At 52.4% G+C, this 21,929-nt stretch overlaps 1 protein-coding gene across 3 annotated transcripts in view; it reads right to left on the bottom strand.

Annotated features, from left to right (window-relative positions):
* Rgs12 (regulator of G protein signaling 12) overlaps positions 1 to 21,929 on the bottom strand; it is a 115,196-nt gene that overhangs the window by 40,914 nt on the left and 52,353 nt on the right. For all 3 annotated transcript variants that reach the window (XM_071614110.1, XM_071614111.1, XM_034635895.2), the window contains exon 4: positions 2,367 to 2,388. In XM_071614110.1, coding sequence (XP_071470211.1) covers positions 2,367 to 2,388 — 22 coding nt within the window. The remainder of the gene's footprint in view (positions 1 to 2,366; positions 2,389 to 21,929) is intronic.

Raw genomic sequence — 21,929 nt, 5'->3', positions numbered from 1 at the left:
CCTGCCTCCCCAGGTGGTCTCTGGCCCCAGAGACAGCCCTTGAAGGCCCCTTTGCTGACAAGACTGCAGGACAGGCCTTGTCCACCTCCTTAGATGGGAGCTGTGGAGCTGGGGGAGGGCCAAGGGAAGCACCACACGGGCCAGGGCCCAAGGGGGCAGACCGAGTCCTCTCGCTGGCGCGGCCGGCACTCCATTAGTCACCACAGCCAGCGGTGAGGAGGCAGTGGCGCCCTGCCCTGCCCTGCCCTGCCCTGCCCTGCCATGTGAGCAGGCCCTGTACGGCTGCTCCCAGCCCCTGCAGGCGTTTGGAACACATTTTTCCCACAGAAGCAGTATGATACTGCGGTTCCCAGGCCCCCTGCATGAGCTTCAATCTACCACCGACCAGGACTGTAGAAATATCTCAGCGCTTCTTTCCGCTGGCCCTCTCTGCAAGCCCTCTGTGCGTATGCCTGTGGGGGCCTCTGGGACACCGCAGCAAGCCAGGCTGAGGTAGCACTGGGACAGGGCCTGAAGCCCAGCAGGCGGAGGAGGGTGAGGAGCACCAGGGCAGGGAGGGCAGAGGGCCTGGCTGCCTGCAGCACTCCTCAGGCCTGAGCCCCAGCAGTGTCCCCAGTATCTGTACCTCCATCAACTTCTTGCTCTGCCTTAGTGTCCCTACCTGGAACAATGGCAGGTAATAAGTCCTCGTGAAATTCACAGGTACTCTGAACCAGGCAACTTTGTTTTCACTCTTACAATCAGAAAAGTAAGTGAGGGTGGGGAAGTATTAGCATTTTTAAAAGCGACGAAGTAAAACATATGGCTGAGTACCACTGCTCTGAAGCCCAGGCATGGTCGCCCTCTGTCCTCCCTGGCCAGAGCCCACCTCCACCAAGCAACAGGGCCCATCCCTGCAGCCCAGGGCCTGCGGCAAGGAGCAGGGGCAACAGCAGGGGAATCACCAGCCAGGACACCACTTCCCCAGAGATGGCCTAGGGAGCGGGGGAGGGGGGGGACGAGCAGCCAGGGGCTTCCCACGCTTGGAAAAGGAAGCTTGTAAAAGTTACAGCAAGATGCTGTAGCGAGACTCCCAGGGTTCTGTCCGTAGACAAAGAGGGGCCGAGAGGTGAACAAGCTTATAATGACTGAACTGGACTTGCTCAGGAGCCTCTCTAGTTTATACATTCCCTGCAAACATGGATGTCTTCTACGAGCAGAGCAGGGTGCAGGTGGAGGACCCAGGGCGGCCAGAGCCTAGACACACAGCTGCCTCTTTTCTTGTATTAAGGAAGTTTCCCACCCCCAGCTTAAGGCTGATTAAATGACTCAGAGCACTGCACAGAACACAGGAAACACAACTCCTTTCATGAGCTCCAGGACCCTTCTGGTCTGGCTCCAGGTAGTAGCACGTTTGTAATTCAAGACACATTCATTCCACACCTCCCACAGAGTGCCCCCAGCAGGCCTGGGCCACCAGCACCACACAGGGGCTGCCTCCGGTCTCACACTCTGCCCTGCAGCCCTCTCTAAGGCCCAGGAGTGAAGTAAGCCGTGGAAGGACAACCAGAAGTTTCCATAAAACTTCATGGAGCTCCTCTATAACTCACAGTCCTCACTCCCACACCTGTCCCAGAGCTGGAGCTTGTGCTGTCATCATACCCAGCACAGAAGTGAAAATAAAGTGTGGGCACCTGTGGGGACATCAGCAACTCACTCTCAAAGACTGAAGATTATATCAAAACCACAGAAGACAGCAGCAGAAGTGAGCATGAGGGTTTCTACAAGTACTATAGGAAGCCAGGGGGCTGGGGCAAAGCTCTCCAGGCAATTTTGGAGAGTTAAAAAAAAAATCACTGAACTAAAATTATAAGGATTCTTTGGAGACATCTAAGTGAAACAAGACATTTCTGGCTATTTCCTTTTTGCATCAATCCCAGTGACAGAATCCCACTTCAAGACAGAAAGCAAGTTTTCAATTCTTCACCCATGCTCTCAGTTCATCCACTAAACTTCTCCTTAGAAGGGCATTTACTGACTGAGTCGCCTTCAAATTTCCAGAATTGCTCAAATTCAGCAAGCACTTTGAAACCCTAACTGGCTGGTTCAACAGCTGGTTGTATGGCCAGGAAGCAGCACAGCATGCTTCAACCTGTCATACAGGTATGCGATGCCGCACAGCCCAGGGCAGCCATCTGCCACTCACTCGGGGAACACAGGCCACAGCCACCTGAAAGTGGCCCCCAGCAAGGACTGACAGCTTCCCACAGGCGGACAAGGAAGGGTAAAGAAAACATCTTTCTTAAGCACATCAAATGGCAAATACATTTTTGAGATTTAAAATTTTCATTAAAAAATAAAAATACACATCAGAAATCGTAACTTACCACCATCAGACACAGTTGCAGACTGAAAGAAAAGAGAGAGAGACATGAGTTAATGAGGCCGCATGACAGGGAACAGCAATGTCCGCAGACTCGGCTGGCTCCTGGAGGCCTATCCCCAGAGGTGTGGAGACCAGCCCAACGGCTCCGCCAGTCAAGCCTGGCTCCCACCTCCCCAGCCAACTCCGCCCCAGCCAGACTCCAGCAGGGGGAAGTCACCGTCATTACCATTTGAAAAGAACAAATCCCAGCATGTCTGACATCACAGTCAGGGGAAAGGCCGCAATGACGACAATTTGCACTTGGGTGTGGAGCTCAGTAATTAACACACTCACGGAGGACGCTCCACCAAGTGCCCACTGGCCTCCAGGTCCACTCTGGGCAGGGTGGGGCTTGCCTGCACTGTCCCCCTCCAAGCCCAGCAGGAGGACCAACTCCCTGTGGGACAGGTCCTGGCCAGAGGAGGTGGGACCCCCAGGTGCTGGCTGGGAAGGAGGTGTGTCCTGACCCCCCTGCCCCCCTAGAGGGTGTGGGAGAGTGGCCATTGCAGGCAGGAGGGAGAAGCCTCCAAGGAGAGGGCATGGGAGAGCTGTGAGGCTGGAGGCAAGGAGGAGACTGCTTTAAAGGGACAGGAACAAGGACAGCTGGGCAGGAAAGTCAGCCCTCAGGGTGCTGCAGGAAGGACAGACATTCAAATGACAAAGCTGCCAGTGGTTCTCAGAGGGAAGGCGGCCAGGCAGGCAGGCACATCTGAAGAGGCTGGTGCTCCAGAAGACCCGACTCTCACCCAGAGAGTCCTGGCCCCCGACTGCACATGGCAGTGTCCACTTCCAGCCTTCCTCTTGTCAGACAGGACGGAGGAAGAGCAGATGCCCACTCGGTGAGCAGTGGGGCCACTGAGGGGTGGCCTGCTTCACAGGCACCCACATACATGTCTGAGAACCTACCCTGCCCCAGGCCCACCATGGGCCACCCCTCACCACAGCATAACCCTGAATGACACCAGAAGCAAACTGTGCCCATGGGGAGGAGAAGGAAATGTGTATTGCCACAACCAATTAGAAACACTGTCAACACTGGAAAGTAAACTTAGAATGTAACTTCCCAAATAAGGAGGTGGTTCACTTCCTGTCCCACTTGTGTCCCACAGAACCCAGGTTCTGTGAGTCTGGAAGGCTAAACAGAGAGGGCAAGGAAACATGCACACACACCCAGAATCAGAGGGCACTCGGGGGCCCAGGAGAGGCTGGGAACAAAGTGCTGACAGGCAATGGGCATGTGGTGTCCACCAGAGGTCCGGGGGGGGGGACAGAGCTGTAGCACTGGCAATGGTTGCATGACCTGCAGGAGGCATTGCCAGCAGCGCCACAGACAAAGGTGACGTTCCACAGGCACTTCTTATAAAGCAATCTTTACTTTTTTCAAATGGTTTTAGGTTTATAGAAAAAAGACAATGCAGAGACAAACATGCTTGTTAATGGGAGGACAGGAGCTGGGCGCAGTACAGAGGTGGGGGGGGCGGGGGGGAGCTCGGCATCAGACACACAGTCTGGGGGGTGTCAACCGGGCAGAGACGCGGCTCCAGGCAGCAAGCAAGCACACGCACTCTGGCAGGAAAGCCCTCCGGGCCCATGGAAGTAGGCCCCTGGGAGCCCGCGATGGAGAGTCAGCACAGCAGCGGCAGAGCCCAGACACTGGAGAGACCTGTGCGGACGTTAGATAACCATGAAACCACAGAGAGCAGCAGCCAACCAAAATGGGAAGCAAGGGGCACATCTGAAGGGCAGCCAGTCTCATGATAAAAGCTGCAGCTGCTGAAGCCCAAGCCAGGGGATCAGAAGATAGTGCTGGAAAACCCAGGCTGGTGGCAGCAGAGGGTTGGGACCCAGAGAGAGGGGACAGAGCTTGTGTAGCAGAGCACAGACGGCAACCAGTCACAGCAAGTCCGAGCAGGAGGTCCAAGGCCAGGGAGGCTGCAGGAGGGAGCAGTAGCAAAGCTGGGTTCCAGGGAAGCCCAAGAGGACAGGCAGCCAGCCCTGAAGAGCCCTCAGGGAACGCCAAGGATGCCCAGAAGAGCTCAGGGGTCACTAAGCTTTGTTGGCAATTTGCAAGAGACTGGAAGTCTCTGGGCCATTGCCTCTGCCTCCCATGAGGTGTTTCCTTCCCTCTCCCAGCTCCCGTAGACATTCCAAAAGCACTTTTCAAGCCCGAACCTCCAAGGAGCCATAGGCTGGTGGACACTGTGTTCTGGGGACTCGCCTGTGGGCAGTAAGAACTAGAGGTCACAGGTAATCCCCCACCCCGTGGCAGTCTTCCCCAGCACCCTGATTTCTGCACTCAGCACCTGAAGAAAGAGAGAGAGACTCTGCAGGAACTGCTCCTAAGGCCTATGAACAGGCCACAGGATCACTGGCCGGCGCTGGCCCTTTTCTCCTGGCTTCCTACTTCCCTGCTCACCACTCGATCCTGGCACCTGGTTACATATCAACCAAGTGCTCATCTGGAAAATCAATGGGGACACATTTCCATATTACTTGGACAAGACCACTGTGCCCCTCCAAGGTCACATACTTTCAGAGAAACAGCTGACAACTTTTCCTGATGAGGTTGATTTGCAAAGAAATAATCACAATTATCATTAATCTAATTACCTTTGTTTCATGTCTAATATTTATTCTATTTATAAGAACACACCTGGAAGTGACAGGTTATGCCTCACACAAACCAATACCCAAGTCCCTGCACGAGAAGTGCCAGAGTGGCCCTGAGGGGCTCCCAACGCCAGCACCTGTGACCAGGACAGGAAAAGCAGCTAAGAAACATCTCAGGGGCTGCAATCTGAAGCAGGTAAGTGATGTGGATGAATATTTAGTGCCTATGAGGGGACAGGGCAGGCAGGAGGCACCTGAGATTCAGGGAGGAGACAGCACTGCGCAGGGAGCAAGTGCTGAGAGCAGGGTAGAACGGGGAAGAGGAGGCAGCATCCCCAAGCCACCCCTGTCACCAGCAACAACACGGCAAATGTTGACCAGATTCCCTGGGCCTAGCTGGCAGGGGACATAATACAGAGTGGCAGAGATTCAGGGAGTCCCAGAGTTTCCAAAGCACATTCAAAAGAATAAGTAGGACTTGCTGAAGTTCAACACAACTCCTTAAAATACGGATTCTGGAACACTTGTCTCTTGAGATGGTGGTGAGCACAGGTACCCGCATAGGGGGCACCGTCCCACCTGTGCTCAGCACAGGGGTTCTGGGGATTGAACCCAGGGCGCTTAACCACTGAGCCACATCTACAGTCCTTTTTAATATTTTATTTAGAGACAGAATCTCACTGAGTTGCTTAGTTCCTTGCTAAATTGCTAAGGCTGGCTTTGAACTCACGATCCTCCTGCCTTGGCCTCCCAAGCCTCTGAGATTTTAGGTATGTGTCACTGTGCGCGACTTTTTAACCCTTCACCATTTACAGTCAAAGTAATTCCTTGCTGGCTTCTGGGGGGCCCTCTGAGGAGGGGTCTGCCTGTGCCTACAGCTGCTAGGAAGCACCCTTCCTGCCCTCTGAGCACCCACTCTACACAGGGCCTGCTCCTGGCTCCCTGAGCACACGGTCTTCAGCTCCAACTACACTTCTCTAAGAGCCACCCCATCGGTGTGAAGGGTCTTGAGCAGCATATCAAATAATCAAATAACAGAAGGAAAACACAAGGGACATCCCAGGGTCTGGGCTGTTTCTGGAACCCTGTTTCCAAGCTGCACATCTGTGTGTACGTCAGGTGCACCTGTCCTACAAGGTGCGTGACTCCCATCATGGGTGGTGTCCAAGGACTCTGATGGCCACTGCAGGGAAGGACCCAACCCTCTCTGTAGCCTGCATCTCCCCTACCTCAGCATGGAGCACCCTGGCCTGGCAAGCTTGCCACCTGGACTCAGCTCCACTGATGTCCCCTGGAAAGCCTTCCTTACTACCCTCTAGCCACGCCTGGTCACCTGGGGAAGTCCCCACCACTAACATGACGACTGTCCCCGCAGAGCAGTTCTGGTGTTGCTTAGCGGTGGTATCCAGGAAGGGCCACTCCACAGACCTCACAGGAGCCTGGACAGAGGGCTGCACCGTGTGGCTGACCTGGCACCAGGACACTTGGGGTTTTCAGCCCACAATGCAGTCACCGCCCGCTCTCTTCCTGTTCTCACCCCACACTTGCACGTGGCACACGCGCACGCATGCGCGCGCGCACACACACACACACACACATTCTCTTTTAATAAGCAAGCAAAGACACAACTGGAGAACAGGTTGGTAAGGAAGAAGCAGGAGGAGGCACATGTCCAGGCTCAAGCCTGAAAGTTCACAGTAAGAGCTCTGTCACCCCTAGGTTTTCTAGTGTTAGGAACAAGAAGCCGTGCTGTATTTTGTCGAATGCTTTTTCTGCATCTGTTGAGATGATCATATGATTCTTATCTTTAAGTCTATTGATGTGATGAATTACATTTATTCAATTCCTTATGTTGAACAACAACCTTGCATCCTTGGGATGAACGACACTTGCTTGTGGTGCACGAACTTTTTGATATGTTTTTGTATGCAATTTGCCAGAATTTTATTGAGAATTTCTGTATCTATGTTCATTAGAGATATTGGTCTGAAGTTTTCTTTCTTTGATGTGTCTTTGCCTGGTTTTGGTATCAGGGTAATATTGGCGTCATAGAATGAGTTTGGAAGTGCTCCCTCTTTTTCTATTTCAAGAAATAATTTGAAGAGTATAGGTATTAGTTCTTCTTTAAAGGTCTTATAGAACTCATCGGGTTCTGGGCTTTTCTTAGTTGGTAGGCTTCTGATGGAGTCTTCTATTTCATTGCTTGAAATTGATCTGTTTAAATTGTGTGTATCCTCCTGATTCAATCTGGCCAAATCATATGACTCTAGAAATTTGTTGATGTCTTTGATATTATCTATTTTATTGGAGCACAAGTTTTCAAAATAATTTCTAATTATCTTCTATATTTCTGTAGTGTCTGTTGTGATATTTCCTTTTTCGTCACATATGTTAGAAATTTGAGTTTTCTCTTCTTTGTTAGCATGGCTAAGGGTTTGTCAGTTTTTGTGATGGACAACATTTCCCTACGTACATGTATGAAGACCCGAATGGTGTGAATATACTTTGGCTACAACCAGAGATATGAAAAATTGTGCTCTATATGTATAATATGAATTGTGATGCATTCTGCTGTCATATATAACAAATTAGAATAAAAAGATAAAATGAAGAAAGAAAGAACTCTGTGATCCCAGAGACACCAACTTCTGTTTAGGGCCACCCAGTGACAAACGTTAGCATGAGACAGAGGTGTGAAGGTGGAGTCCGCGCTGCAGTGGCCAGCGTGGCCTGGCCACCATGGCAGTCAGGGAAGGGAAAAGCGCGTGTGTGTGTGTGTGTGTGTGTGTGTGTGCACGCGCGCGTGCGCACGCGCGCATGCACATCCCCCAGAGCATTCACCCTTCAGGAACATCAGAAGAAACTAAAATCACGGCAAACCCCACAATGACAGCATCTTTCTAAGAACATGACATCAAATATTCCTCTCTTGCCCTTGGTGAAGCCTCAGCTAATTCACTGTGAAACTTTTAAAAATCCAAAGGACACTGACATGGTGACACGTGCCACAAGAAGGCTTGGTATTCATTGTAACATTTTGGCTTTGAAGTGCTGTTCACTTGACAACAATTCTTAGTTGAAACAAAGAATGCACAGTCCTTTTACCTGACGGCTTACCCAGTACAAAGATGAGAATCAGCAGAGGGAGGGGAGGAGAGCTGCAGCAGGGCCTCAGGACATTTGCACGAGGTCCCAGCACAAGGCTGCACTCCCACGGCAGAGCTGTGGAGACCAGACACCTACAGCGTCTGTGCAGGAAGCAGCCCTTCTGTGCAAATGGCATTCCTTGCCCTTGCTGGTGCCTATGGTTTGAGGCTGCACCCCTGAGGGTAAGGTCCAGGCCCAGGCCCAGGATCCAGCACCTATGCTAACCTTCCAGGACAGTTAGGCAGGAGTTGAGCCTCCCTCCCATTAGGCAGTCCTCTGACCCCTTCCCAGCAACTCTGGCTGGGTCCAGGATTGACCCAGTGTTCTGGAGGTTGTGAGGTGCAGGTCAAGTGTGGCCTCCACGCACAGAGATGGGCAGTATGTGAGGAACCCAAGGGGGAAAGCTTCCCTCACACACAAAGCGCCTTGAGCACCAGCGAGCTCCACACAGGGCCTTCTTGAGACTCTAGGCTCAAACGGCCAACACTGGAGCCCAGCAGGGGCAGCCCCGCCAACAGGAGCTGGGGAGGCAGGGAAGGCGGCCGTTGAGAAGCGTGGTCTCCGGGTGCAAGATGGGCACTCAGAGTGTGGGCGAGGCTGGTGCGAAGCGCTGAGAAAGTGTAAATGTGGGGTAGATTTTGAAGGTCAAATCCACAGTCTGCTGACAGGGACTGTTAGAGTTTGGGCCGATGCCAAAGGACCAGCTCTGCCCTCTTCGGAGATGGGGGAGGAATCAAACTGAGGTCCAGACACGAGTCCAGACTCTGGGATGTCCAAGTGGAGATGGACAGGTCTAGGGTCCAGGGCAAGGGTGCCCACTGCAGAAGCTGAGGAGGAGCAGTGACAGGTGACCTGGTTTCAGGGTCAACAGAGACTAGGGACAAACTGTTCTGACAACAGACAGGTAGAGTTGGGGCAACAGAGGCATGGGGGGCTGCACCCCCCAGGCAAGGACACAGACACTGGGGCCAACTGCACCCTCAGTCCCGGTGCTCTGGCCTCAGCTCAGCACTGTCAGTCCCACAGCTCTAGGCCACAGCAGCTGCAGCAGGACAGCACGTGGGAGAGGCAGTGGTGACCAAGCCATGGGAGGAGAAGGCTAACTCTGGGCTAAAGAAGAGATATTCAGTCAAATGCAAAAAGACCTCGCGACAGTCCCCTGAAGGGCACCTGCCCCGCTCCTCTCACGTCCCACCAGGGGCATGACACCATTCCATGCCACCCAGCGACGGCTGCCATTCTCAGCCCCTCATGCAGACATCTGAAATGCCCACTTCTCTAGGCCACCTTCCACCTTCCTTACTACCTTTTCACTTCCCCAGGCTCCAGCACGGCCCACCCCTTCCAATGCCAGCCATCCACCTTCCCCAGGCCTCAAAGCTCTCTTTCTGTGTGCTGAGCATGGCCATGGCTGCCCCAGGGGACTCAGCAGCGCCATCTCCAGGTGGAGCCCTGGCATGGCTACCTCCACAGTCCTGTCCACCTGCCTGAGGAGACAAGACTCCAAGACGCCACCTAGAAAAGAACAGTCGGCTTCTCTTCCACAACATGACCCCTTTCTATTTTCAAACTATTACAAAACCCAATGCATAAAGGGGGAAAAACCTCTTTGGACCCTAGAAAGTTCTTTTCCTGACACTCTAGCCACTCCAAGGTACCTCCCCAAGCCAACAAAAGTCAAGACACTCCAATATTATACCTGATATGCCTCAAACACCGAGACAGCCTTGAAAACCAACCTCTACCCAGCATCCAATACTGCGGGGCTTGTACTTCATGAGTGAGGAGAAGGACAATTTGGGGCACTAACAAACCAGGCCTAGCACCACCCACCCACCACCAGTCCCGGGTGAGAGCAGAGGAGGACAGGCTGGGAGCTCCCCCGGGGCTGTGCCTGCCTCAGCCCACTCAACGCTGGGCCTGGAGCTCTACCACTCCTGGACAGCTGGCCACAGCGGGGGGACTGCTGGGCAGGTTCAGTGCAGGCGAAATCGGGGGCTTTCTTGTGACAATTCAGATTTCTCTTGGGCCATGGGTATTAATGTCCCCTCCAGCAAGTCCTTTGCAGAGGCCAAGACTGGCAGCTAATCATGATGGCTTTCTCTCTTCTAAAGGGACATGAATGTCTTCAATCTACACAAGGTGGGAAGCCGTGGCCAGTGAGTCTGACCAGCAGACCTGGCCCCAGCTTCAAAGATGAGCCCCCTGAGGCAAGGAGGGAGGAGAAACTCACCTAGGACCACAGAACGGCCATCAGGAGCTGCTTTCAATAGTCCCTTCCACCTTACTTCCCTGCACCTGTGGTCGCCCAAGAACCAAAGAGCCAGTGCAGTGGATGACCTGGCCCCTTCCCTACCACCAGGTCAGGCAGGCAGAGCCATGTCAGCCACCCGGGAAAGCAACACAGCAGGGAGCCACTGTCTGCTGCTTAAACCTGGACCTTAGCAGCCAGATTTTCACACGCTCACATGAACAACTGGCTCATTTGCTGGTTTAAGCATTTGTGAAAATTTTAAAAGGCAGTCCAAATCATTTACATAGGCAAATACAAAGGCAGATTTTCAGTGGCTATTTTTTTTAACTAGAAACAAATAACAAAATTGTATAAAACTTGCCTTAATGTAGTATTGAAACGAAAGTTCTACCTACATTTGTACAAACAGCTCACTGGTTAGCTGGTCCAGTAAGGATGGTCAACTCCAAGCCTCATTTTCTCACTCAGTGTGAAAGGGAACTCACCCACCTCCTGCCCAAGGACCAGTCTGGAAGGCAGCTTGACTGGTACAGGGCAGTCAGAGCCCACAGGAGCCCATGTACTGTCACCAGCTGACCCACACCCTGTCTGGTAGATCCACTCCCCACCTACAGGGAAGGGGCCAGTTCATTTCCCTACACCCGACACCCACATGGGTCACTTTTGAACTAGGAGTTTCTCTTTCATATCTCTGCAGAAGACCTGAATCAGATGTTAGGGGAAAATATCAAGATTAAGCAATTCCCAAAAAAGGAATTTAAAATTGGTACCCAGTGTTGGTGAAAACCTTCTATACATGAATTTTTTTTTTAAATTCTTTAATTTTTTTTGTAGTTGTAGATGGCAGAATGCCTCTTTATTTTACTTGTTTATTTTTATGTGGCGCTAAGGGTCAAACCCAGTGCCTCACACATGCGAGGCAAACACTCTACCACTGAGCCACATCCCAGCCCTATATGAAATTACTCTTCTTACTTTTTTATTTGCTCTCAAGCCTTATAAAACACTTTATACCACATTCAACTTCATAAGAGCATATGCTAATCAATCGTTAAATAAGCGTGCTGGTAGTAACGAATGTATGGCATGCAGCACTAACGCCTTAAAAACATAAGCTACAAAGTAGTAACTTAAAGAGTACGATGACTTTCATGTATTTATTTAGGAATTTAACATTTCAACAAAATTAATTCGCTCACATCTTTCAAATCTGTTAGAGGGAAAGAGACACTGACACTCTGCAGGCTGATAGAGCACTGGCAGCTGGGCTCCAGGGCTTGAGGCTGGACCCCACTGAGCACCTAGCTCTGGCCAGGGACCTACAGCCCTGCATGAACTCCACAGTGCTCTCTCCAAGCTCCACAATGCAGACCTGCAGACCCGAGAACAGCAGTTGCAAATTTGTACTTAAAGTCACTTGGAAATTCCACAGCTACTGTTCACAAAACAGGCTGAAATAAAGCAGAACCAGGATGCCAAGCTTTCTTACCACAATCCTGCTTAAATGGCAAGAAACAGCTGGAAAATCTTACCTGCTGGTCAGTAGAAATGTCCGCTTCATGTGACAACCCCTTTTCCAAATTCATTGCAAGACAAGAAAACTTCCGCAGCGAGTCAGGCACCCGGATCTAAAATACACCCCTGGACACGGCAGCATGCCTGTGCATGTCAGTAAAGTTCAGACGTCTCTGCTGAAGTTCCATGTGCTCCCTCCGTAACCCATGGCAACGGGACCCGGAGGAAGCTGTGGTCTGCAAGGACTCAGACGCTATCTCAATTGTCTCATGCATAGAGAAAAGGCCGTTTATATAAATCACGCTGTGAGATCATTTTTAAAGTATTTCCTCTACCAAATCAGAAGAATAGCACTTTGGCCGATAGGGGTATTTTCTCAGTCAGCACAACAGCTGCAGAGAATTTGTTTTTTTAGCAGCGCAGTGCGGCTTGCAACCTTAATTACCATTGCCACCAATTCTATTATGAGCCTGTTCCATGTGCACCCGCTTCCTCAGTGGCGGCCAATGGAACCCAGCACATTCCTGAGAACCTCCACGCCACCTAGAGCAGCCAGCTGCACTGTCCGCCTCCCACACAGCTCAACAACTAAGAGCTGTGATGGACCCTAGCTTGAAGAAGGAAGGAGCACAGAAAGAGCACTGCTTCTAGCACCTGGGTGTCCTGCAAATCCCTGTTCTCCCGGGACTCCAGGGGAGGTGCTCGCGCCAAGAGCCTCCTTACTGCCAACACCTCTCCACGCAGGGCCTGAGGGTCTGGCCGGGACAGGCTCTAGGAATCCCCCAATCCCAGACTGTTCCGTGGTGCACCCTAAGGAGTGGCAAGGCAGTGCCACTAGCCTATGGGCTGGGACAGGGCCTTGAATTTAGGTCAGGCTACCAGCCAGGTGCACCCTGCACCTACCTCACCACACCTGAGCTTTGCCATGAGAGAAAAGCTCAATCCCAGCACGAACATTTAGGGAGCCGAATCCACATCACGGTGCGCACCATTCCATGCAGAAACCTGCAGCAGCTGCCTGCCAGGGTGACCATCACAGACCCGAAGAGGCGTCAGCTCAAACCGCCCCTGACAGACAGCTCTCCAGGAGAGCTGCAGCGACAGGGGAGCAGCAGGCGCATTCACTGAGCACAGGAGGAGAGGGGAGAGGGCAGGGCAGGCCTGGGGCTCACAGAGGACAGGCCAGGAGCCAGCTTCCACAGCCAGTGTTCCCCTCTGCCAGACCCCATGTAGCCACGGGGCAGAAATGGCCCAAATGGTTCACCTCTCCCTCTGCAGAGCTGCTCCCTTCTTATAGGGGGCGCCACCTCTGCTGTCACCAACCCACCAGCTGGAGTGGCCTGGAGCTCTCTTCCCTGGCAGGGCCTCACAGGTAAGCACCACGAGCCAGAGGGCCTGTGTCACACAAAGCAGTCAGGTGGCGAAAGCCTCGCCACACACAGTTCCCAGGCCCTTGGACAATGTCACCTCCCTGCCCACAGGCAGCCTCAAGTTGTGAAAGCCAGTTCATACTGTAAACCCCCCACACTGCGGCCCACCCCGACAGGAGGCCCAAGGCTGGGATATCCCCTGCTGAATCCAAGCACGAGGGCCTCTGGCCAAGCCTGAGGGGTTTGGCGGGCTCCTGTCAGATCCTCCCTTCCATGAGCCCCTGCAGCTCCCTGCCCAGTGCACACAGGAGCATACACACACGCCTGCACACACGCACACACACACAGATAAAGCAAGCTGCGGGTCTGCAACGATTGGTCCTCATGGGGGTCAGCTGGACCTGCGACCAGTCCCAGGCGTCTCCCTCTCTGATTTCTGAGAGGCCATAGAGTTCTGGAGGAGATAGGGGCCTGCAGGCCAGAGCAGATGACAGCAGCATCCTGACCCCACAGGCCCACCAGCCCCTGGTGACAGCCACCAGTGACCAACACCCACCCAGGCCAGAGCAGCAAGTGTGCACAGGGAGACCTTCAGCTAGGGCCTCAGGAGCAAGCCTCCCAGAGGATCACTTGAGTGCCAAACTTAACTCATTTCAATCATGCCAGACAGAAGAACCTGTGTCCCAGCAGGTTTGACCAAGGGCTAAAAAGCAAGAAACGTGATTCAGTCTTTGCCCTCGGACAGCCTGGGTCCCTCAGGATTAAGTCCCTCTCCTTTCCTCCCCAGCTGCCCTAGGAGACTACCCTCCCCCTCCTCTTCTGGGTGAGGACAGTCTTAGGAAAGAGGGAGGTGACACCCGCAGCCCCAAGCCATCCTGCTTATTTAGATTAGCAGCCCGCTGGAAACCAAGCCCAGGAGCAGCTGATAGCAGACAGCCTGCCTCCCTCCTGCCCCAATGTGGGGATGGTGTGTTTTTCTGGGTTGGCTTCAGACCCTGAGCCCCGGGAGCCCCGAACAGCCCCGCACAGACCCAAACCAAGTGTGGTTCCAGCACAGAACCCTAGGAGGTGGCAGTGATGGGCCTCGACAAGACGGGGAGAGGTTCACAGAAAGCGGGCCAGGCACCAGCCAGAAAGCATGAGTCATTCTCGCCCTCGGCTCAGCCTGCTGCCTCCTACACAGCTACCTGGAGGCCAAGGAGTCAAAGCCGCCATATGGCAGACCCAGCCAGCACGCGTGGGCCCAGCACCCGCCCCTCCCCAGCACCTAGAACACACGCAGCAGAGGAAGCACTCACTAGCACCCAGATGGCTAGAGGCTGTTTATGCCCATGCCTTCCCCCAGGCAGGGACTGTCCTGGGCAGGGAAATCCAGTGCAGGCTCTAGGGAATGGGGGGGTAGGAAAAGCTCTGGGCCCAGGGTGAAGCCACAACCACAGGGATGGGGGAAGTGACAGCATCACAAGTGGGAAGGGGTGAGCAGCAGAAGTGAGAACCCACAAGAAGTGTCCAGGGCCAGCAGGAGGCCTGGCCAGCCAAAAGTTCTGGTGAAGACAAGGGCTCCTGTGAGCACGGGGCCTCTAGGCCTGCCAAGGAGCACCTCCTGGATTCTGGACACCTTGTAGTGTTCCCCTGCCTCCCCCACCCCACCCCAACCTTGGACACAGGGCCTGTCCCCTTAGTGCCCTAGCCTCACTGGGATTCCTGGCTCCTTCACCCACTCCCGGGCACAGGGGGACCACAGGGAGCAGGAGCACAGGCTCTACTCAAGAGATCTAAACCAACAGGGACGAAGAGCTGCCCGCATCCCAGCAACGGCAGAGGCTGAGGCAGGAAGATCACACGTCTGAGGCCAGCCTCAGCAACTTAGGCAGGCCCTATCTCCAAAGGGCTGGGATGTAGCTCAGGGGTGAAGCACCTCTGGATTTAAACTCCCATGCTGCAAAATAAAGCGGGGTGATGAGCCCAGAAAGCAGCAGATACAGGGACACACAGGTGGCCCCAGACACAGGCTCATCCCCTGTGAGACGGACGGTCAGACCTCAACACACTCAGCTGTGCCCAAGACGTGCCCCGAGCTTGGAAAGTGGAGGAGGGGCCTGGACTGCAGGAGGCTGATGACGACGGGAGCAGAAGGGGCTCAGGAAGCACTGTCTGCAAGTGCAGGTCCTGGACCCCTTTTGCTCTTACCCCAGGAAGCCTCCAGCAGTTCAGCCAAGGGCCTGGGCTGTGACCCTCTATGGCTGTTGTGGTCCCCAAATTTCCCCAGTGTCCCACCTTCCATCCCTCATCTGAGTGTCACCAACTGGACAAATGGCAAGAAATAAGTCAGTCTGCCCCCTCACCATCCGCACGGCTGGTGATACAAACCTCCTACTCCCCTCCCCAGGGGCAGCCCAGCAGGATGGAGGCCACCCCATCACTCACCCAGCCTGATGCTGCTCAGAAGCCTGTACCTCCACCTCCCGCTTTCAACAACCTGACCAGGAGGCCCACAAGGCAGGGGTCCCACGTGTTCTGCTCACTGCTGTGTCCCAGATCCAGAACAATGCCTGGCACTTAGTAGATGCCCAGCAAAGAGTCACTGAATGAGAAAACACTCAAAGCAATGAGAAATCCTACTGTATGCCTCTAGGCTAGCCAGACTAAAGAAAATTAAGTTAATCTCCCGTGCAAAACGTAGACTGTATGTAACTTCTAAGTTAATTCTCCTGGAAATAGCAAAGTATAAATTCAAGAAACAAGCAAAGAAGAGCTCATTTTGAAATGTCTGTGCAGATTCACCCCTGGAGAATGGGCTGCTAATTGCCCAGAGCCCCAGAGGTGAACAGGATACAGGGACAGAAGGAACCAGAGCAGCCAGGGGGTAGGAAAGCCACCGCAGTCTCACATGGCATCCTGGGCCTCGTCCAGGGTTCTGTCCGCTTTGTGCTCGGGCTTCTGGCTGCTGGGCAGGAAGAGCAGACAAGGGCAGTCCACTTGGGACCTGTGCTCACTCCTCCCTCTCCCCCTCTCTACCTCCAGCTTCTCCCTTGCTCCTGACACCTGGAGCCAGCACCTAGACAAGTTCTGACCAAGGCATGCGCAAGGCCTGGGCGCCCCCTGCTGCCCATTGCCCGCCACTGCCAGTCCGCCCAGCACCTGGCACCAGACACACACCTACATGTGCACACACACACACACACACTCACAGAGGCACCCAGCTCCTCCCAGCACAATGCTCTAGGGTGCCATGTTTTTAAGTGAACATAAACTCCTCAGATCACGAAGGACCAAGACAGTGAGGGCTAGATGACATGGGAGGCAGGGGCCTCAAATGTATCGGGTCCGGGATGTGGGCTTCCCCTAAGAACAGTAGGCCTGGCCAGTGGGTAGTGTCTTAAGCCAAAGGAACATCTCACCAGGCAGAGAGAGGGGCCGGGCTGGTTACTGAACAGTTCAGAGCAGTCGGGAGCTGAGGGCCTGGGTCCTGCCCCGACTTCACCTCCTGCAGAAGCAACGGGGGCTGAGACCAGGATAGCAAACCTGGGGGAAAGGCCACGGAGACACCTTCGGCTCTGTGGGCAATCCTACACTCTGCCTTGGCCACTCCCTGGGCAGTGTGGCTGGTTGCGAGGCCTCCCTCTCAGTAGAGGGCTGGGTGTGACCCACGGCCCAGAGCAGCTGGCGCTGCCTCCCCGCTGTGCCTTGCTCTTTCCCCACTGCTACCGCCGGCCTGTTCCTGTGAGGTCTGTTTGTCCATTACACACTGCTGGGGAGCAAATCCGCTGAGCCCAGGACCTCAGCTGGGCCGAGCGTTGCGTCGCTGCCATGCCCAGGAACAGCATGAAATGCCAGGAGGTTAGAAGGCACTGGGGAGTCCTGGGAGGGCAGCAGGACCAGCCTGGCTGTGGCTGCTTCTCGTCTGCCACCCCTACACGGCACGGCCTTGGATTCGGTGCTCAGACAGGCACCTTGCCTCAGTTTCCCACTGTGTAAGGCAAGACCCCAACTGACCCTGCAGGAGTTTCTTTCGTCAACAACAGGCTGCCCTCAGACACGGCTCGCACCCTCTACCACCACCACAAATGGGATCACGAGCCCAAGAGACCCTGAGAAGAGCCAGGCCTCAGAGAGTGACGGGACAGCTATGGGGCTGAGTATGACCAGTGCTGAGTTCACAGAACCACAATTATTAGCGCTTGGCAGCACCTAAGAATGTCACATTTCAAACCATGGGCAATATGGTCAGGGGAGTTGGAGACCCCGGGCCTGTCCCAGCCCTTGTGGGGATGGCCTGGGCCCTCTTCCTGCTGACCCCAGGCTGCATCACTGTCCCCAAGCCCTCAGGCCTGCTCAGGCCTCACGGGCAGAGCTCCTCACGTTCTCCCTCCCCCCCATCCTGGCCGGGGCCAGCACTTAGCTCCCTCAGAGCCACCATCAGCCTTCTCGGGATGGTTCCTGCCAAGCCTGACCAACTGTTAGGGCCTGAAGAGGAACAAATGGCCTCTCAGGGGACCCACAGCCACTGCTGGGGTTTGGTCCTCCTCGGCCTCCAGAGTGCTCCAGTGCACAGTTTGCTGTGACCCAGACTTCACCTGGAGAGACGTCTCCACCCTTGCCTCTACAACTCAGTGGCACTTGTGGGTGGCGCTGTCCTCAGGGTGGAGGTCTTCCTACATCTGCTCCTCAGCCTTTCTATAGGTTCCAGAAGGCACACGACGTAAGGGCTGCATCCTGGAGACTGCTGGTGGCCCCAGCACTCAAGGAGAACACCCCGACTTTACCCATTTCCTACCTCTTGGTCACAGAGCCCACCAGAGTCAAAGTTGGGGCTCCCCAACAGCCAAGGTCACAGCCACAGGCTGGTGTCCCAGGGAGATGCTCCCACTGCAGGACATGTGCTGCCACACTGCCATTTATTTCATTTATTTATTTTTTTCATGTGGTGCTGAGGATCGAACCCAGGGCCTCGCAAGTGCTAGGTGAGCGCTGTAAAGCTGAGCCCCAGCCCCAGCTCCGGGCTGTCACACTGTCGTGCCCTCATGCTTCTCACTGGTCAGCGAGCTGCCTCCAGCCTTGGGAGGCCACTGACCAGGAGGCTACACACAGCAAGACTTTGGGCTCCAGGGGCTGAGCCTCAAAACAGAGTTCAAAGGAACAGAAACCCTGAAGCTGATCTTAGCAAAAAATCTCTCAAACTGTTCTCTTTAGAGCAGTGGCTGCGCCCTGACGAGGGCAAGGGCAGGATGACAACACTGGCCTCTCTTTCCCCGCCAAGTGGTGCAGCCCAGGTGCACAACCCCTCACGCGACATAGGAGCAGGTGGGAAGAGGAAGGGAGCCAGCGGTGCCAAAGACCCCTGCAGCAGTGCTGCTCAGGACGGCCCAGGGAAACGCACACACGCACACGCACGCACGTACACACGCACGCACACGCACGCACACGCACATGTACACGTACCCGCATTGCTCCCGGGGCAGCAGAGCACTGCTGCTGTGCCACCACAGCCTGGAGCCCAGCCCCCGTTTGCTCCTCCGGCTCCAGCTGAGTGCAGGAGCAGGGAGCCTCGTGCAGGCGCAGGGCGGTATCTGCCAGCACGTCCTGGGCAGGGCCGTCTCTCCGGGCCCTCGTGAGCCCTGCATCTGATCAGACCCACTTCTCAGGGCCCCCGCCTGGGCTGAGGCTGCACTTGGAACAATTCCATGCAGCATGGCGCAGCTGCTTACAGCACTCCCTTCTTATTCTTGTATTATAATTCTTTTTGTTTCCATAGAATGGTAATAAGGTCCCCATCTTGTTTCTGATTTTAGTGATTTTGAGTCTTCTCTTTTTTCTCCTTATTTCATTTAGTTAAGAATCTGTCACTTTGGTTGATCTTTATAAAGAAGTAACTTTTGGTTTCACTGATTTTCTGTTTTCTCTGCTCATTTGGACGGTCTCCTTCCTTCTTCTAGCTCAGGGCTTTGTTCCCTCCTCCTTCCTCAGTTCCTTAGGTTGGTCCTAGACGTCACCATGGACAGCTGTGACTCTCCCCTGGTACTGCCTTCACTGCGTCCTGTGAGTTTTCGTGGGTTGTGTTTGTTTGTGTGTGTGTTTTCATTTTTATTTATCTAAGGTGTTTTCCAATTTTCCTTGTGACTTCATGAGAAGTTAAGAATTTTGTACATCAAAAGATAATATCAGCCGGGCATGGTGACACTTATCTGTAATCCCAGATACTCAGGAGGCTGAGTTTGGTCCTCCTTGGCCTCAAAAAATAAAACATTTGACTAGCATAACAGAAGCCCTGCATCCAATCCCCAGTACTGTGAAAAAAAAGAAAGAAAAGAAAAAATACCAAAAGAGTAAAAAGGCAATTCACAGACAGGGAGAAAACTATTGCAAAACATATATGTGATAGGGGATTAATATCCCAAATATATTGAGAGCTTCCACAACCTGATTAAAAGTGGGCAAAGGACTTGAATAAATATTTCTCCAAAGAGGATGTTCAAATGGCCAGTAACCACAAGGAAAGACACCCAACATTATTAGTCATTAGGAAAATACAACGAGAGGCCACCCCACACCCATGCAGGTGGCAACTAGCAAACAGAAGGAAATGACAGGCATCAGCCAAGATGTGACCTGGCAGAACCTCATGCACTGCAGGAGGGAATGCAAATGGCAGAACCTCAGTAGAAACAGTATGAAGGTCCCCCAAAAATCTTGAATTGACAGCAGGGACATTTGTTTCTTTGGTTTTATAATTTTTTTAAATTTGTTCATTTTAGATATACATGACAGCAGAATGTACTTAGATTATACATCCAGGAAGCATGACTCCCCATTCCTGTGGCTGAACCTGACGGGGAGTTCCACTGGTTGTGTATTTACATATGAACATAAAGTACATCCGATTCATTCTACTGTCTTTCCTATCCCACCCCCTTCCCTTCATTCCCCTTTGTCTTCTCCTTGAACTTCTATTCTTCCCTGCTGCCCACCCTTATTGCATATTATCATCTGCATATCAGAGAGAACATTTGGCCTTTGGTTTTTGGGGATTGGCTTATTTCACTTAGCATGATAGTCTCCAGTTCCATCCATTTTCTGGCAAATGCCATAAACTCGAAATTCTTCTTTATAGCTGAGTAATATTCCATTATGTATATATACCAGATTTTCTTTATTCATTCATCTGTTGAAGGGCACCTAAGTTGGTTCCATAGCTTAGCTATTGTGAATTGAGCTGCTGTAAACATTGATGTGGCTGTGTCACTATAGTATGCTGACTTTAAATCCTTCAGGTGTATGCCAAGGAGTGGGATAGCTGGGTCAAATGGTGGTTCCATTGCAGGTTTCCTGAGGAATCTCCACACTGCTTTCCAGAGTGGTTGCTCCAATTTTCAGTCCCACCAACAATGTATGATTGTACCCTTTTCCCCACATCCTCACCAACACTTATTGTTACTTGTATTCTTGATAATTGCCATTCTGACTGAAGTGAGATGAAATCTCAGTATAGGTTTGTTTCTCTCTTTTTTTCTTTTTCTTTTCTTTTTGGATGGACACGTTACCTTTATTCTGTTTATTTATTTTTATGTGGTGCTGAGGCTCAAACGCAGTGCCTCACACGTGTTAGGCAAGTGCTCCACCACTAAGCCCCAGCCCCAGCCCTCTCAGTGTAGTTTTAATTTGCATTTCTCTAATTGCTAGAAATGTTGACCATTTTTTTCATGTATTTGTTAAGCGGCTGTATTTCTTCTTCTGTGAAGTGTCTGCTCAGTTCTTTAGCCCATTTATTAATTGGGTTATTTGTGGGATTTTTTTGGTATTAAGTTTTTTGAGTTCTTTATATATTCTGGAGATTAGTGCTCTGAGGTGCACCTGACAAAAATTTTCTCCTATTCTGTAGGCTCTCTTTACATTCTTGATTGTTTCCTTTGCTGTGAAGAAGGTTTTTAGTTGATACCATCCCTTTATTGATTCTTTTTATTTTATTTTATTTTTATTTTTTGGGTATTGGGGCTCGAACTCAGGTGTGCTTAACTACTGAGTCACATCCCCATCCCTTTTTGGTATTTTATTTAGAGACAGGGTCTTGCTGAGTTGCTTAGGGTCTTGTTAAGTTGCTAAGGCTGGCTTTGAAGTCACAATCCTCCTGCCTCAGCCTCCTGAGCTGCTGGGATTACAGGCATGCACCACCACACCGGGCCCATTTATTAATTCTTGATTTTACTTCTCGTGCTTTAGGAATCTTGTTGAGGAAGTCAGTTCCTAAGCTGACATGGTAGAGAATTGTGCCTACTTTTTCTTCTAGTAGGATTGGGGCCTGTGGTCTAGTGCCTAGGTCCTTGATACTCTTAGAGTTGTTTGGTGCAGAGTAAGAGACAGGGATCTAATTTCATTTTGCTACATATGAATTTCCAATTTTCCCAGCATCACTTGTTGAAGAAACTGTCTTTTCTCCAGTCTATATTTATGGTGCATTGGTCCAGTGTGATACAACTGCATTTATGTGGGTTTGTCTGTGTCTTCTACTCTGTACCATTGGTCTTGTGTCCCTTTGGTGCCAACACCAAGCAGTTTTTGTTACTAAGGCTCTGTAGTATAATTTAAGGTCTGGTATTGTGACACCTCCTCCTTCACTTTTCTCGCTAAGGGA

Source organism: Marmota flaviventris, chromosome 7, assembly GCF_047511675.1.
Source record: "Marmota flaviventris isolate mMarFla1 chromosome 7, mMarFla1.hap1, whole genome shotgun sequence".
Taxonomy (NCBI): domain Eukaryota; kingdom Metazoa; phylum Chordata; class Mammalia; order Rodentia; family Sciuridae; genus Marmota; species Marmota flaviventris.
The sequence above is the reverse complement of the archived record's forward strand: the minus strand, read 5'-3'. Positions and strand labels throughout refer to the sequence as shown.